The 17,407-nt window shown below is 40.8% G+C and overlaps 1 protein-coding gene across 1 annotated transcript; it reads right to left on the minus strand.

Moving 5' to 3' along the window:
* Positions 1-367: 367 nt before the first annotated feature.
* On the minus strand, positions 368-16,088 carry CEP95 (centrosomal protein 95). The gene is made up of 22 exons (XM_071764482.1): positions 15,894-16,088; positions 14,597-14,725; positions 14,256-14,363; positions 13,291-13,401; positions 12,501-12,609; positions 11,942-12,051; positions 11,096-11,242; positions 10,103-10,311; positions 9,642-9,711; positions 8,966-9,012; positions 7,755-7,864; positions 7,312-7,444; positions 7,017-7,131; positions 5,999-6,171; positions 5,654-5,746; positions 4,654-4,807; positions 3,345-3,505; positions 2,799-2,873; positions 2,174-2,326; positions 988-1,134; positions 825-896; positions 368-754 (listed from the first exon to the last, which is right to left on the minus strand). The coding sequence occupies exons 1-22, from the start codon at positions 15,913-15,915 to the stop codon at positions 578-580; spliced, it is 2,625 nt and encodes an 874-aa protein (XP_071620583.1). The 5' UTR covers positions 15,916-16,088; the 3' UTR covers positions 368-577.
* Between the last annotated feature and the right edge of the window lie 1,319 nt (positions 16,089-17,407).

The raw sequence follows: 17,407 nt of genomic DNA on the forward strand, positions 1-17,407 counted from the left end.
CATTTGTAAGTAACTCAGCTTTTTTCCAGGAGAAAATACTTAAAACTTGGTGTCTTTCTGCTACCTACAAAAAGGATTGTGCTGAATGTTCCAGTCAAATATAAAAGATCTTAATTTTGACATTCATCTAAGGGTGTGCACGTTTTTGGCAAGGACTTTATCTTGGCATTGGTGAGCCACTTCTTTTAAAGATCCAATTTCTGGCTAATGGTGTTTGTGTAGCTTTTCCACTACAGCAACAGAACCAGAGGATGCTGAGCATTCAGCTGTCCCACCAAGATAACTCCACAGACTTCATCCCACTTCCTTTGTGCAGAGCTCAACATTATCTCAGCTTTTGTAAGAATGTAGAAGTAAGGTAAGAAGGTAGAAAGCAGTTTAAAAACTTTATTGATCCCAGATAGATATTAAGTAGCCCAGATACTTCAGTGATCCAGCAGTTGTACTCTGACATGTCAAAATGACAGACCCCAGGTATTTTATGGAAAAACAGCCACACACCCTCTTGCTGTTAGAGCAGCTCTCAAAGACTCCCATCATCTTAGCCAGAGAGAGCTACAGATATTTACTGTAAGTCTTACAAGAAATGGCCTTTGCTATACTGAAAGGAAGCCATCTGAAGTCTGGATTTCAGTCTGTCTGCTTCAAGTTCTCGAAAAAAGGTGTCATCGTCACTTTGTATGATTGCTGCTTGCAGTTCCTGTATTTCCTTCTCCATCTTTGATCTCAGCTCTCTTTTTGTCTTCTGTAGCATCTGCAGAAAGGACAGGTATTAGGCAGAGCACCTAAAAAGATGACCTTAACATAAGATGAGAAATACTCACTTGTGCTTGTGCCTTCTTTCTGGCTTGGATTTCTTGGCGTTCTTGGTACAAAGCTTCTGCTAGCATGGAAAACTAAGAATAACGTGGTTTGAGTTCATCCAGTTAAAGTAAGGAAAGACTTATAGTGTAAAAAATACTGTCTTTGACACAGATTAAGCTTTACCTGATCTTTGTAATATTTCTCCATAGACTCCAACTCATTTTGATGCTCTCTCCTTTGCTCAGCACGCTTCTCTTGAGCATATTCTCTTAGGTTCTTCAGTCTTTGCTTCTGAATTTCTAAGCCTTCTTCAAAGAGGTTTTTAAATATCTGCCAGTAATGAAAAAAAAGTAAGCCTAAAACTCTCTGGTCCCAGAAACTTTTAAGTATACATTTATATTTTTCAGCTGTTTTATCTCCTGATCACATTAAGATATGTCACTGCCAATGAAAAAATATGCAGTTACATATCTAGCAATAGTGGTACAGATGCTGCTGAGCTGGATTTGTGTTACTTATTTAGCTGAAATTTTTCATGTATTTTAAAGTCATATGACCAAGAAAGCCACTAGAACAGGGAATGTACATCATGGTTTTTAAACCATGTCAGACAAACCAACAATGCAAGCTCAGGTCTTTGAACATGCACTGTGGTTCACAGCCCACCTTGCATTTTATCATCAAACTTCAGAACCTTCATCCAGATTTCCAGTAGCAGGAAATGCAGCTGGTGCACAGGCTTTCCATTTAAATGACAGAGCCCTTACAGCTTGAGGCAAACAGTTCTCAATGCACTAATAGTGGATTACACACTAAACTTCTAATCTTTTATTTTACAAGCTACAAGAGTAGACACACAGTGCTCACTGTAATAACTCAGATTGCTTTCTTTAGCATTGATATCCAGCCCTGATGAGAAATCTTATCTGTTGCTTTGTTTAACAAACATAACTGAATAACAAAGCTGTCTTTTTGATCAGTTTTCTTAACTAAAGATTTAGATTGTTTTCTTTGGATAGTAACTATAGGAACAACTTCTTAATCCTACTGTTTTTAAAAACTCATTTCCCCAGTTTCTCAAGTTACCAGCCCGTTTTTTCCATACTGATTCTTCACACTTTCTCTCCTTAACCCCATAAAGCATCTCCTCATTTTACAGTGATTTGCCCTGAACTATTCAGTGTTTACAAACCAGGACCCTTTTCTTCTGTGCCCTTTGCTGACCAATCACTTAATCCCGGCTCCGGTGCTCTGCTCACTTCACTTGCTTTCCATCCACTTCAACCATTGTTTGAACTACTGGGTTATGAGTCCTCAGCACCGGGGTCCAAACTGAAAAGAATTCCAGAGCCAGACATCTTGTACTTGCCCTTTCTTCCCTTGTCCTTGCCCGCATCATCTTGGCACGCAGCTGAACCCGGTAATCCTCGTAATACTTCCTGGCTCGAGCTGCTTGCTGCCGTTTTTCTCTCACTTTATTCTGAGCCCATTTCTGTCTGTGGATGTGCTGCTTGAATTCTTGCTAGATGGAGAACAGGAGCTGTCAGACCACCAAGCTTCATGCAGATACTGCTGCAGGCAAAGCTTTGTTAAACATTGCTTTTCCCTACCCTGGTTTTATGCCATGTTTATGGCTTAAAGCAAAGAAGAGCAGTGTGTAATTAAGGATTCAGCACTACAATGCCTTGGCACTGGCAGTTCTGGCATTGTCATTGTAGTTGGTATTTTTACCAGTGACACCAGGAGCTGAAGTTTCTCCTCCTTGCACATTATTAGAACTTGTTTGCACTTTTAAAGCAACAGTGCAATGGAATAATCATTTTCTATTCCCGTGACCTCAGTGGATGGCACAGGAGACCACAGCTATTATATAGGTTCAAGAGGCATAAAACTGTCATGAGATAAAAAAGCCACTTTACTGGCCCAGGAAATACACATTCTAGCTCAACGTGAAATTTTTGTATTATGTAACAAATACCCATCAAAGAACATACCAGTCTCTTGTTATGGTCTTGATCTTTTTTAATAATTGCAACAAGAAGCTCACACTTCTTCAGGGCTTGTTCAACCTGGAGGTTTAAAAAAAGGTAATTACTTCCATTACTTCTGCAGGACAGGCAGCTCTGTGTAGGAGTTCTAAGCATTGCCTCTGCTATGTTTTGTTTTTTATGCTGAAATGTTGCATAAGCAACTTTTGTATCTCATAACTAATTTTTAAAATGAAAGACTGTTCAGAAGTAGCACTCAAAAGTACAAAATGCTTATAATAGTAATCTTAGGCAGTAATAGATGAACAAGTATAAAAAATGAACCTTATATTCAAGTGTCTGATAAAAAGTTGAACCCAGGTGTTTAGATATGTACATTCCTTATTTAGCCATGCTCGGATGACCATCCTTTCATGTTGTGCTTTGGATGTACACGTTCCCTATTGATGCTGTGCATGAAGAGTCAGGATGATTTTATGGTTATTACGCAATGCTGACTGTTCTGTCAGAGGCACTGTCCCTTATTCAGAAGGTAAGAACAAGAATGCTCACTTCATTTTGGGGTTTTGGTCTACTTTTTCCAGAAGCTGCCTTAAGTTGTTCAGTATGTGCAAGCTGCTGCTGACACATTTTTTTCATAGTATGGTCAGAAATATGCAGGTGGGGAAACTCTTCCAGTAGCTGAAGTAGGAGGTCATCATCTCTTAATTTTACTACAAGGTAAAGACAGATGTAAGCAATAAATTCCTGGAAAACACATCTAGTAGTAAATTCTTCCAGACAGCGTCAGCCTAAGTTATGAAACATTTTAGATTGAACACTAAATACAACTACCATGGTGGTATTATGATGTCAGGCTAAACCCAGCAGGATATAACATCACTCTGTCAGCACAGCACTGGAGAAAATAATCCCAAGTTTTTGTTGTGTTTGGTTTTTGTTTCTGCTGAAGAATTGCTTTTTCAACTCAGGAATTATTTTCTTCCCACCACCACATCCAGTTATGATCAGTATCTCCCTCTTCAAATAGTTCTGACCATCACTAACCAGCAGTTCCTTTATCTGTCTCTCACTGGCTGTGGCACCTTAAAGTTAATACAGCAGTGGAGTGACAGTTCCAGGTCAAGTAAACAGGTAGAAAATAAACTGGTTTGCAACCAGGTCATTACATCTTTGATCTTTCTGGCAGGAAAAAATAATGGGGAGATGAAACAAATGGGTATTAGCCAACTACTTGCCCTTTAAACATTGAAAAAAACCAAGGCAGTGAAACCTGAGCAACATTGAGCTGTGTGGGGGGGATTATACCAGGATCTTACACAAAAGCATGCTCCTAAACAGAGCCTGTAATTTGGATGTTGGCTGTTCTTGGAGTATCACTTGCTCAGCAAAAACACTGGCAGTTTCAACATCACCATGGCAGGGTGTTGACAAGAAAATGATAGCAGCTGATAGATCCTGCTCTATTACCTGGTCAGGGCTCAGCACCAGTTCAAGCTAAAGGCATAATTTTAAATCCAATACATGTTCATGAAAAAAAAAAAAAAAAAAAAAAAGGCTGAGCTCAGACTGTAGTAGAGCAAGCACCAGAGCAGCAGTAATGGAAACAAGCCTTGAAAATAATCCAAGGGATTTTAAGGAGGTAGCAAATGGGTCACAGTTTTGATTGTGCATTGCTGGTTTATGTTTACTTTTAAAGCATTATCTTCCCTAACAAAAATCCAGACGTATAGAGGTCATAAAAAGGGGAAAGTGCTACAGCTGACTGGTATATGTTGGACCAGTGCCTTTATTCTTGGAGTTCAACACATGCTTTCAAAAGATGCCAGTTTTCCACCAAGTATAGTTTTGCAGTTCTTACTTGGAGCAGCTTTCTTTGGCTTCACAGTTCCTCGTTTTGGAATCCACTGGCTGTATTTGGGATTCTGAGGTGTGGTTTTTCTAGAATAAGCTTTCACTGGCTGAAGCATTTTTGGAGGTTCTTTAAAGATGTTTTCTTTGTATTCTTCTTGTTCCTTAGGAGCAGATGTAAAACAGATGGAGAACAGGTATGAGAAGTAAAAGACTGATAGATCACATAGTTTGGGTATGTATCAGAATTTAAGTGTCTCTGAAACTTTAGGATAAGAGCTTGGAGATACTGAATTGGATTCTGCAGGCCAGAATTTACAAAATGCAGGTCAGGGTTCAGATGCAGGTTACATCTTGCTGTTGCATAACCTCAGCTCTTTTGCAGGCCCTAACACAACTGCAGCAGCTTCTGCAAGGGCTGCCAAGAAGGCCATAAACTGGTGTGACACAGCTTCTCATCTTAGGTTCTTTGCAGCTCTAGCAGTACATAACAAAGCAGCAAAAACTTCCTTGTCATATTCCTCAAGTTAAGGAATCATTCTTGTACAAACCCAAGTTCTAGACTTTAACTACTCTAGGACTGTAGTAAGCAGATTGCTTACAGGATACAGAGCTCCAAGCTTCTTAACACAGCTATGGGGTTGTGTGTGTGTGTGTGTGGAAAACTTAAGGTCAGCCCAGGGCAGGTGTTGGCTCATTTAGCTTTAATTCTTTCTGTCTGAGGGTCTTGAAGTTCACACTTCATGTGAAAAGCATGGGGGTTAAGTTGCCCATAAGAACAGGTATTGTTTTTAATACATGGAAATGCCAAAACTTTTAAAACTACATCTCTTGGATCTGCCTGCCTCAGGAGGAGCTGTCCTGTTTACTGCCTTGGTAGCACACAGGGCTGTAACTGTGACTCTGGGAGTCAAAGACATGTCCAGTGTCTGGGGAGATGATCTACACAAATTTTAAAAAACAAACCAACCAAAACACAACTAACAATCCCTATAGTGTATGTCACATACCATTTCCTTTATCAACTGTCCAAGCTCAGACAAGTCAAGCTTCTCCTTAGATTCATAAATTCTTAGTTCATCTTCATAAGTTTTAGCAGCCATCTAGAAAATAAAAATGAGGACTTCTCAGAGAAAATAATCAGTATCACTTGTATGGGTCAAAGAAGTTTCTTCCACTTTAAACTCTTTTTTGCAAAATTTGGGGTTTAACTCATTTTCTCAGCTTTCTAGAGCTGCAACAGCGTAAAATTAGTAAAGTAGGCCAGATACCCCCATTAAGTAAGAGCAATCAGTTTTAATGCTTTCAGGATAACTGTTGGTCAGAAAAACCAATAGATCTGACCTAGAAAATACCTTTGTTCTCTTTGTTCTTTCATCTCTTTCTTTTTGCAGCTGGCTGCGTAATCCCCACGTTTGGCCTTTACAGCAAGGTTTGTCTTCTAATTCAGAAAGGAATTGATGCTGAGATAAGGGTGAGGATGGAGAAAGGGATCGTGGCCTTCTTGGGTACCTCATGTGTGGTGTTTCTGTAAGGAAAGGTGATTCACTGAGTATCTAACGTGAAACCAAAAAAACCCTTGAACAAATATAAGGAAAAAAAGCTCCCTCCAAACCTATCCAGCACAAGAGTCAAAAGGTTTAGAACAATTTAAGTCATAGAGAGCTAAAGCCATTCCTTTAGAATTATCCCTGCCCCAAATTGTACATTTTGGGGCTTATATAATTGCAGATAAATATAGATATAGATATTCAGGATATGGAAGGAAAATGCAGCAAAGACAAATGGAGGTAGATCAAGGTAAGAGAACGATACAGGCCAGGATCAAAACCAGCTCCATTTTGCAGTGCAGATAGCTCAAGCTATCTGCTGGTTTCATAGCTGGGCATCCATACAGAGAGTGGTTAATTAATCCTCCTGCCACCAACTCACACACAGCACAGGATCTGTGGTAGATAAGTAGATGTACAGCCTGCACTTGGCACAGAGGAGCCTGAAGTAAGAGCACATTTCAGGGTCAGTCCCATCAAGGAGCTTGTACTCCCACTTACTGCATGGTTTTCACTGCAGCTCTGTTTGCCTTGCAGTTTTAGTGAAGTTTTACCTTAGGTTCTTAAATGGAAAATTGATTGTTCAGTTCTGTTAGATTGTGATCTAAGACAAAATATAATTGCACTGACAATACAAACTGTGAGTGGTTCAATGTATCAGCTCTACATGAGGATTGGGATTTGGGGTTTTATGTGTGTACGTATATATATACCAGATATATATATATATACCAGGTTTTATGTGTGTATATAAATATATATATATATATATATATATATATCCCATTCCATCCTAATACTTAACTGGCCTAGGAATTGTTACCTTGCTCAGCTTTCCTTCTGCAGTATTCCATGCCACTGTCACTGTGCTGAGTCAGACTGTCTTCATCTGTCCACTCTTCTTCTCTGGGGTGCTCACCCAGAGCTCTCTTTAACATCTATTGGATAGATTTTTGGGGAAGTCAGGTTCAATAGTACATGCAAAGTTTAGAACTCTAAGAATGTAGAACTAACACTGTAAGGTGTTAGTTGCATTTTTCCTTTGAACAATATTAAATTTATATTTTTGTTTACTACTGTTACTGAGGCTGATTGCTCAGGCCCAACAAATCACTTACTAGATCAAGTTCTTTTAGCCTGCGACAGAGTTTGTCAGACACCTCATGGAGCTCTTGCTCCAACAGCTTTTCCTTTGTTGTTCTGTGGGAAAAAGACTCTTCAAGTGAATCTGTGAGGGAAAGCTCATATCTGCTAAAACAGAACACAGATTTCATTGCTATTTTAAAGACCTGATGATAAACATTACCTCATAGAATTATAGTTCATTTTTTGCATGAGACATTTTTATAGGATTAAGTAGAAGCTGAGTGTGTAAAGACCTATATTTAAGGAGACACATGTTGTACTTTCAGGAGAAACAGGAAATCTTTCTGTTAAAATTAATCTTTCACTGTCATGTAGCTAAAGGAGGAAGAGAATTTCTTTTAAGGGGGAGGGGGCTGGGTAGCCATGTGTATGAAAGTGCTACAGCTTGGCTCAGTACCAAAAAAAATTAACTTGCCTTTTCTGCCTTGGCACATATCTAGGTTCAGGTCTTGGAGTTTGTGTTACTTGTTTAGCATGTAGTGATGGTTTTTCATGTAAAGAAGCAGATGTGTGAGTTGGAGGAACCTAGGAAAACAAGTAAGAGGGAATCAGTATCTTGATCTTCAGAGTAAAGCTCAGAAATACCATTGAGAATGTGAGTAGAGAGATCCCACAGTAGCTTTTCTAGAAGAACCATCTCAAACCCTGTGACTGCACATAGCATGCTGTAGAGAATCAGATGTATAAAGAAACAGACCAGCAAAAATATAATCAGTTCAAAACCCATCTACAGCTAAACCACTGAATCAGAAGAACAAGGTGCAGGTGAGTATTCCTACATATTACATCATTAGCCTGGGACTAATGCCAAGAAATGCAAATAAGCTGAGTCTCCTGAGCATGGGCTAAGCTGCAATTACACAAAGGAAAACACTTAAGTCTTTATGCCATGCAGTTACAGGGGTTTTGTACTGCTGGGTAACCTCTCAGTCTGAACTGGAGTACTTTGGGGTTGGCATGCATGTACTTGCAAATAAACCAATGGAAAATGAGTTTTAAACAAAGACAATGTTTTAAGCAGACAGTGTAGAAGTAAAGGCTGTTGCAACTATTAGAACAAAAGAAGTCTGTGAGTACCTCTTGTGGTTGCATAAGGAAAAAAAAAAAGTGTTTTCCAAAGCAAGGAACTTCTTATACAGACTTGTTGCTACAAGCACAGGATGGCATCTGCTCTACAGTTTGGGGGTTTTACAGCATTCAGTTTTTGAAAGCAAAGGACAACAAAAAGAAATAAAATGAAAGATAATAGCCAGGTAGTCCAGTGATCTTTTGGAAGGGAGAAAAATCCGAATTTTATTGGAGTCTGAACAAATCCAGATAACCAAAATTCCAAAAGGCCATGACTGTGTTTTATAAATCTCTGATTAAACCCAAGACAGTCAATAACTGATTGGTTAATTAATAATAAGTACTGGTACTTACATTTCTTGGATCAAATAACTCCAGAAAGAGCTGATTTGACCTGTATACATAGTCATAGTCTAACAACATTGTGTGTTGAAGAATGCAAGCCAAAAGCAGGTTTGAAAAAAGCTCAGAAATAACACAAGGTATCAGGAGAATTAAAAGTGGAAACCCAGAAATATTGACTAAGTGTCCACAAATAAGTAAAGATGTAACATCTACCTGTGCCACATTGTCCTCTGCATCTCTTGATAGCTCCTTGTCTTGCACTGCAGAAGCAGATGAGAGCTGTGTTAGTGGTTGGTACAGACTGCACTGTGCCTACTGATGTGGGGAAAGGTGAAAAAAAGATGTGATCCATGACCTTTTGATCCAGGTTTATTCCAAGATACCAGAATGACAAAGCAACTGGTTACACAGTTGTGACATTCATTTTTGGTAATTTCTCAGGTTTTGAATGCTGAGTGTCATGGGAATGCTATGGAAACAAGAAAGGTAAGCAGTGTTTCCCAGGCAACTGAGAAAATAAGCACTGAAAACCAGAGCTTCTAAACCTTTTCTACAAAGCCAGTTAATGGCTTTTTTGGTCCATGATTCTCTGCTCAGAATAAATGCAGCCATGGGATTTATCTGATAGAAGAGATTTCTGTGGCATAGAAACATCTTAACTGGATTACCTAAAGGAGCTGAATGTGGGAGACAGATTGTTTTTCTCCAGCACAGTGAACATCTTAAAAGTAACTTATTTTTCCTTATAAGATAGAAATATTAACTTGAGGATGAATTAAAAAAAAATGCACTGTTAGTTTCAAAACCATTTTTTTTGTAGTGCTAATAAAAAGAAATTTAATACTTAACAGTGAAGAGTTACCCTATAGGAAGCAAAATTCTCTCTCACCAGGGATTTTCCTTGCTAGAGGATGGCTATCAGAAACATCTTCAGATTCTTCTGTAAGTAACTGTTCAAGCTAAAATAAAAAGCAACATGTTTTCTGTAAATTCACAGGAGATTGTTGTCAGGAAGGTCACGCATTATGTTTGTCTGCAAATTTAAATCAGTGCTGACTACCTAAAGCATAAATGTTTTGTTTACTGTGTTGTAAACTGGGCAGTTACATTGATTATGGAGATGTGTAAGAAATAAACACATCCCTCAAATTAAGTTCCTCTCTGGACATGCAGTGATGAATGAATCCCCAAAATTCCTTGAACTGAAGATAAAATCTGACATATTCATAAGTATTCTTCAGAAATCAGCTACTACCATTCTGCAAGTTGACTACAAGTTTGTAAAATTAAAGCAGTACTGGTTACTGAGAAAAAATATATAAAAAAATCAAAGGATTGGTTTTTACTTACAGGAATTTTCACTCCACTGTCAGCCACAGTTGCTGACTGGCTGGCTGGGCTCTGATAATCTCTCCATCCAGGATAATGAGGTTTGGCTTCTGAAGGCTGGAATGGTGGTAGCAAAGGAATAGCTTGCTGTATAGGCTCCCCAAGTCTTACAGCACTGGCACTCCAGCTCTCTCTTTGAGGTCCAGTATCATGAACAGACCTGATTGATCCTTAAGGAGAAAAATATAAAAAGCTTAAAGTGTTATGTGTGAAAGCAGCATGTTAGTTTTCTATATTCTCCATACATGAGTATCTAAGTGTCTACTGCTAGCCACCATCCTTGCTGGACTGCATGGAACAGGACTGTGACATGTTTATACCTTACCATGTTACTTTTCTTCTGTTTGCAAGGATTCAAACTTGTCACATGTTTTTCATGCCCATGTGGATATAAATGTGTAGGAACTCACTGATCTGCTGCATGGCTGCAGCTATGTGCACATGCAGCAAGTAGTTTGCAATTTGCTGTTCTTTCCCCCAGTGTTTTTAGACAGAAGCTGGGGAATGCCTGCTCCTGTGCAGGAATTCTAAACAATGACAGAGCCATTGCAAGGAGAGGCCAGGGACAGCTGGAGAAAGAGGGTCAGAATGATTCAGTCCACAGTCTGTCCATAACTGTCCTGAGCAGCAGGAAAGTCCCCTTGAGAACACATTTTTAATGCTACAAACATCTGCAAGAACTTTTGACTTAGCAGTATTTTGCTTATTGAACCACACAAGAAAAAAAACCACCTAGCTGAAGCTGAATCCTAGCAGAGCAGCAGCACCACAGATAATGGAGTTTGCATGCTATGGGACACTAAAATACAAGATTTCTGAAAATTATTAATTTTCTGTCAAAATATAGCTGAAGTGTTTCCACCCATGCCTGAGGTTCTGCTCTACACAGCCCTCCTTAGTACCCTGCACCCCTTAGAGTCAGGTAGCCCAGATATCAGAAGAATGAATACTCACCAGCTGCCTTTTCCTTGATAACAGCCCTTTTAGTTTTAGAGAACTGCCCAGGTAATGTTCCAATAGCCTCTGAGTTTTCAGATTCTTCCATTCCCTTGTCCTTTTCTGCTGCTAACAATTCAGGCAACTGGAATTCTAGAAGTGGTGCTTGAAAAAGAAAGCATCTTACAAACTGTTTAGCTGAACAGTTTTCATATTTGGTTTGTTTACTTGGTATTAGCAAGTCATGCTATGATAAAAATAGATTTGTTAAATTCCTACTTGTAATTCTATTTAAAAAAAAATAAATATATATCATACTCTTTATGCTTCTACTTGGAGAGATTAATCACAATAAGAAGATGGGATATTCTTATAGCAAATAGGAATGGACTCCATTGAAGTAGTGTGCACATTAATTGTTCCAAAGCCACCCCTAATGCCTTTAAGTGCCACACACTCATAACAAGTCTTAAGAATGCAGTTAGCAGACTTTTTACATTTTACACAGCAATAAATTAAAGTAATTTAAGACTTCAGAAATCTTATTCTATTGAACAAAATAAAATGCTTTTGTAGGGAGAACTAAATCAAAAGTCAAAATAGCAATATCCACATGGTGTAGATCAGGAGTCATGAAAAACAGTGTCTGGAATATTTAACAAATCTACATTTTATCTCCAGCAGGGGCAACTACAGGTATGTTTGCATATTTTAGGTTGGTTTGGGGGGGGGGAGAGGGTGTGAGGTTTTTTGTAAAATAAGAGTTTAAAACAAAGTATTGGTCTGAAAAAAGAACTTCATAAAAAGAAACAAGAAAAGCCTAGAAATGCTACTACAGTGTCATTTTTTTTCACCCCAACTTACCATCCTCTCTCATGGAAAAAGAATGAGCAGTCTCTCCAAGTCTAATTAATTCACTCGTAGATTCTGACCCATCTACATCAGAAGATGGATCACAAAATTCTGACTGGGACCTAAGAGGAAAATGTGATAAAATATTTACTCTGAAAGTCTTTGCCCCTTCAGGCCACAAGATGGAGCTGCAGAAGAGTGGCAACTGCTCCAGGGATGGCTGAGGGACGTTAGAGAAATGCAGAACAAACCGGTGGGGAAGTCGAGGTAAAGTCGAATGAAATTTAACTAAAGTACAACCACTTAAAACTGAGACAAAGTATTCAACTTGTGTCATTCCACATATAAAATAAACTTAAGGGAATCTAAGTGCCAGCAGCACTTTTGAAGAATGAAAAAGCTCTGGATCTAATTTTAGCCCTCTTGCTGCCTGCCTGGAGGAGAAAGTTACCTCACATTCCATTTGATGTATGTAATCAGTATGGTTCCTACTTGTATACTATTAAAAACCTCCCAGTTTGTCTGCAGATAAGCAAAAATAGTCACTATGTTAATGCAGGGCTCTTCTTACCCTTCAGCTGATGAGAATCTGGAAGGTTGTTTAAGTTCACCAGCACTGCTTTCCAGCTGCTCTTCAGAAGCAATTTGAGTTTCATTACTGGATGGCACATTTGCCTCACCTGTTAATAATGAAGAGGCACAATTATTTTCAGGAAAACTACTTCTTCCTGTTAACTGACAGGCATTATGTGATGCCTCCTCACTGAATCCCAACTCTAAATGCCTCACAATGCCTTTTCAGCCTCACAAGCTGAAAAGCAACACACTAATGTATGAGGATGAATTGTCTGGAGTAGGCTTCTGCCACAAGAATGAAGCAGAAAGATTATGTTCTGCAGTTCTTGCCTCTTAACCTTTTAAATTGGAGAAAATAAATAATCTATTTCTGTCTTCATTGGTTATGAAGATAATGAATGTAAATATTCAATTTCTCCTCTGAAATTTCTCCCTCCTGTGGTCAGTTTCATTCCTCATCTTCTGCATTTTTAAGTAAGGCAAAACCACCAAATAAATCTTTGCTACATTGGAAATACCTTGGATATCTCAAACCAAGGTTTCCCAAAGCTTACATCTCCCAGTGGATATCATCCCCTATGGCTGCTATGAGGTGAACAGCAAAAAAATCACATTTTTAACCTATTAAGTGAGCTGTGTTCCACCCATGAACACCATGGCCATGAGGACCTAACGAAGCAGTCAGCAAGATAACTTGAGAGCAGACAAACAGAAAAAGCAAAGTGTCCATTATAGAGTAGCAGCAGCAGAATAAAATAACTTAAACTGGACATCTGCCTACTCACCTCCATTCTGAGAAGATTCACTGGCTTCTTCTGTAAGGTACTCTAACAAACCATCAAATACTTCAAGGAGGTTTCTGATTGATTGCCTTTCTCCTTTCACAATGTTCTCACCTGAAGAGAAGGTACAGCCAGATATTAATAACAGGTATTTCACAAAACTTCTCAAAAGCAGAAGATTTCTAGAGGTTGAAAACCTGTTTTTCTCTGGAAAGTGTTGTCTCAGAAGACAACTGGCTGCTCATTTATGGCTACATGCATGAGCTTAAGGTACCTTAGAAGTTTCCTAAAGCTGAGTATTTTCAGCTCTAATAAAACAAAACAAAACAAAAAAAACAAACTACAGGGATATTTTTTGGGATTGTTGGTATTTAATATTTTCTTAAACTTACCAGCTACAGCATGAACCAAGTCCATGGCCTGGCAGGCAGGATTACAAATACCAGCCATACCTCACAGATACCAAATTAGAAAGAGCTATTTCATACCTGGCACTCAGTTTTCATTCTTTGCAGGCTGTTACACAGGACCATAGATATGAATATTGAATGAAAGCCTCATGGTTCAAGTCTTTACTCACCACCTTTTTAAAAATCAATTAACAGGTTTAAAATTCAAGGCTTGTATTTTAAAACCCAGGCTTAAAGCTTTAACTGTACACAGAAGAATCCTGAGCCAGTAACAGATGTAACACATCAGCAGACAAGTGCAATGATTGATTGTTAACATTTCCTGCAGGTCTGTGTCACACAAAACTGCTCTTACTCATCTCTGCTTGCTGTTTACATTTATAACCTGATGTCCCAGTGAAGGTTCAGTGTTTTGATGACATTCAGTGCAGGGAAAGGACCTTTAATGTAAGTATAAGAGTGTGCTTTATATCATACGGTTCTTACAAAATGTTCAAATTAAACCAAAACCACCCAGATATTCAGCTGATGTTTGTCTCCATTAAAATGAGTACTTACCAGTGATGTGTGACAAGCTGATCTGCAAATAGTCCAGTGCCAGGGAATCTATGACTGCTTGTACATTGTGTGCATCATCCTCCTGGCTTCTAGGTGTAGCTATGAGATCTATTTGAAAAAAGATTTTTAGACTATTAGATTCTTTAAATGAATAGTTTTTATCTAAATGGATAGCTTATTTCATGTGTTTTGACTAAACTGCTTTAACTTTCACTTACAAGTTAGTATTTTTTAAGTATCTTGGGTACTTGGTGAAAAGTCCAAGTTTGCAAACTTGAATTGGATCGTTACAAAATACACAGAGACAAAAATAAGGCAGGTTTAGAAATGATTGTTCCTACCTGGTACTTTTTCTCCTAAGATTGACTCGTAAAGATGAACAAACACATCAGCACCACACTCAGAGAGATGCTTTATGTGCTGGTTTATGTGACAGCTCCTTAAAAGATCATTGGCTACAGCAACCCAGTCTGTTAAGGAGTAAAACATATTAACATATTAATATCTGAACTGGAAGACATAAGGTGACAGATGAAACCCATTTAAGTCCTTTGACTCCACCATAAATGGTGTTTTCATTCATGCTACCCCATCCAAACTCGTGGGCATCTTGTACTTTTCTGCCCTATGTTTTTTTACTTCAGAAGGACACTAGGGCAGGGTGTGAGGAATGATACACACCAGCATCCTCAGGTGCAGTCAGCACAGCTGGACTTGAGAGCTGAAGGGTACTGAAATACCACAGACCAGGCAGGATGGGAAGCAAATTTTGGTTTTGGTTGTATAGCCAGAAATTCCAGACCTTGAAGGACTTGACAAAATAAGCTTTGCTATGTCTTTTATTAAGAGTACAATGAGATGTGAACATAAGGAGCTTGATTTTTCTAAACCCTTGAGTCCTGAATTTGCAATGTTGTGATGTACAGGTGTTCCCTGCTGTCTTGTCACCCCATTCAGGTAACAACTTGGAAAAGCAGGAGTCTCCACATCTGTTATTATGGGATCTCTTAAGGGCAGATTTCCCCCTCACACGTGTGTCTTTCACAAAGCAAGCAGTATTTTAACAAGTATTATCAAGGACTTTACTGAACAGGGGTAAGTCATCTTTGGAAGGAACTAAAGTATGCAGTTACACAACAGAAACTAATTTGTAGTTTTACTCTTCTGTATACAGGGAGTATTCCTTTTCCATCACTCAGCTCTTTACTCCGTTCCAGAAATCACTTTCCCCCCGAACATTTTAATAATTCCATGTACATTACAGATTAAACAGTATCTCCTACATTTTAGATTGGCCTATCTTAGAAAACTTCAGTTACTGTTAATCTCTACCTTTACCGATTAAAAAAAAAAATGGCATGCGGTGGGGGCAAAGCTAAGGTAGAGCTTAAAAAGGCTTCACCCAGCTGTGTTAGTGATGGGGGAGGAGGTGGCTGACAAGGTAAAGCGGAGGGACAAGGCAGCTCTCTGCCTCGCCTCCCCTGCGGGGCACCACGGCGGCTTCTCCGGGACTCTCTCCCGGGACTCTCTCCCGCCCCTCCGCCAGGCCCCGCAGGAGGGCGAGCAGACCCCACGGCTCAACCCCAGAGCGAGCGGAACGCGGTGCGGGGTTCGGAGCTGCGGAGGGGCCGTCCCTACCTCTGTCCTCAGCGCTGCCCATGGCGCGGCGCCTCACGCACCAACCGACACCGGGGATTTAAACGGACCCTCAGGGCGTCCGCCGCGCTGATTGGCGGGCTGCGCCGGAAGGGGAGGAGCTATAACACGGGAGGGCCGAGCGCCGCCCACCGGGCGCCGTTTGCATCGCGCACCCGTTAAGGGACGGGCGGGGCGGTTGTGCCGTGCGCAGAAGGCGGTTCCCATGGAAACGGAGGGAGGGGAGGGGGAGCCTCGGCCACGCCGCAGCGCGGGTCACGTGGGGATCCCCCCCCCCCCCCCCATCCTTCTCCCCGTGCCGGCCGGGGTCTGTCACGTGACGGGTGCCCCTCCGTGAGGCCCCCGCAGACCCCCCAGTCACACCCTCCCGGTCCGGTCCCCCTCAACCCCACCCTCCCGGTCCGGTTCTCCTTCAATCCCATCCTCCCGGTCCGGTTCTCCTTCAGTCCCATCCTCCCGGTCCGGTTCCCACCCCTCCCCCTCACGCTGGGCTCCCTCAGGATTGCGCCCAGGGAGTGCACCGGGGGCGGCTGGTGGCGTAAAATGGCGGCGTGACCCCCCCTGGGGCTGGTGCCGCTCCCCTCGCTCTCCCGCTCCTCTCCTCCCCGCTGGAAGGGGCGGGGGTTGTTGGCGCCTTGAGAAACAAAACGGGAAAATTCGGTGTGGGGAGGAGAGGCGGGAGGGTGGAGCGGGGAAATGTCGGAGCACTTGACCTTGGAGGGCAGGCCCTGGGGGGTGGGGACTGTGAGGAGCGGAGTTTGTGTTGAATTCCCGTGTGCTGCGGGGCTGCTCGGGAAACGCGGGAATGTGAGGGGTTTTGTGTAGGGTAAGGGCGTTAGAACCTTGATTAAAAGTAAGATTCAGAAGGCTTGGTCTGGTGAAACATTGTATTATTAGCTACAGGTTTTTCCAGACGCTGGATGGTGAAAGTGTGTTGCCTTCTTGCTAAGCAACAGCCTCCCGTCTTCCTCAGGAATGCTGGAATGTTGCATAAAGTCAGGACAAGCTGGCAGGAATGGTGCCCTGATCCTTACGCTCCCGGAGCACGACCCGAGCAGCTGAGATCCCAATCGGGACTGTAGGAACAGCAGCAAAACAACATCAGGGACCGTGGCAGCTCTAGGGACACGATTTATAGGTATCCCAAAGCACTCAGCTGCTTTAATGAAGACGAGAGGGGTTTTGTGTAAAGAAAATGTGTTTATTTTGTGTAAGAAAATGCAGAGTAGGGCTATCAAAATTAATGCTAGAACAGGGATTTCAGTTTGATGTGAACAGGGCTCTGCAAAGCTTTGTGATTTGCTCCACATGTTGGCTCAAAGTAGGAAAACAAACATCAGTTATGTTTAACTTAAAAGGGGTGGAACGCAAAAATGAGGAAGTTCAGGGTTTTTTTCAGAGGAAACTGAAAGGAGTTATTTGCAGACTACGTGCAGGCCAGACAAAGACAAAGGTGTCTGCTAAGTTTTCTTCTTAAAGCCTTAGCAAGGTCAAAC

The sequence above is a fragment of the Heliangelus exortis genome, chromosome 20 (genome assembly GCF_036169615.1).
Source record: "Heliangelus exortis chromosome 20, bHelExo1.hap1, whole genome shotgun sequence".
Taxonomy (NCBI): Eukaryota; Metazoa; Chordata; class Aves; order Apodiformes; family Trochilidae; genus Heliangelus; species Heliangelus exortis.

Bases quoted from the DNA above. Each gene is read 5' to 3' on its own strand.
- CEP95 (XM_071764482.1), bottom strand. From the start codon at position 15,915: ATGGGCAGCGCTGAGGACAGAG. The intron at 5,747-5,998 runs GTATTTTCTAGG...TTTATTTTCTAG, and splicing joins AAAGAACAAAGAGAACAAAG to ATGGCTGCTAAAACTTATGA. The intron at 1,135-2,173 runs GCAAGTACAAGA...CATTACTGGCAG, and splicing joins CAAGGACAAGGGAAGAAAGG to ATATTTAAAAACCTCTTTGA.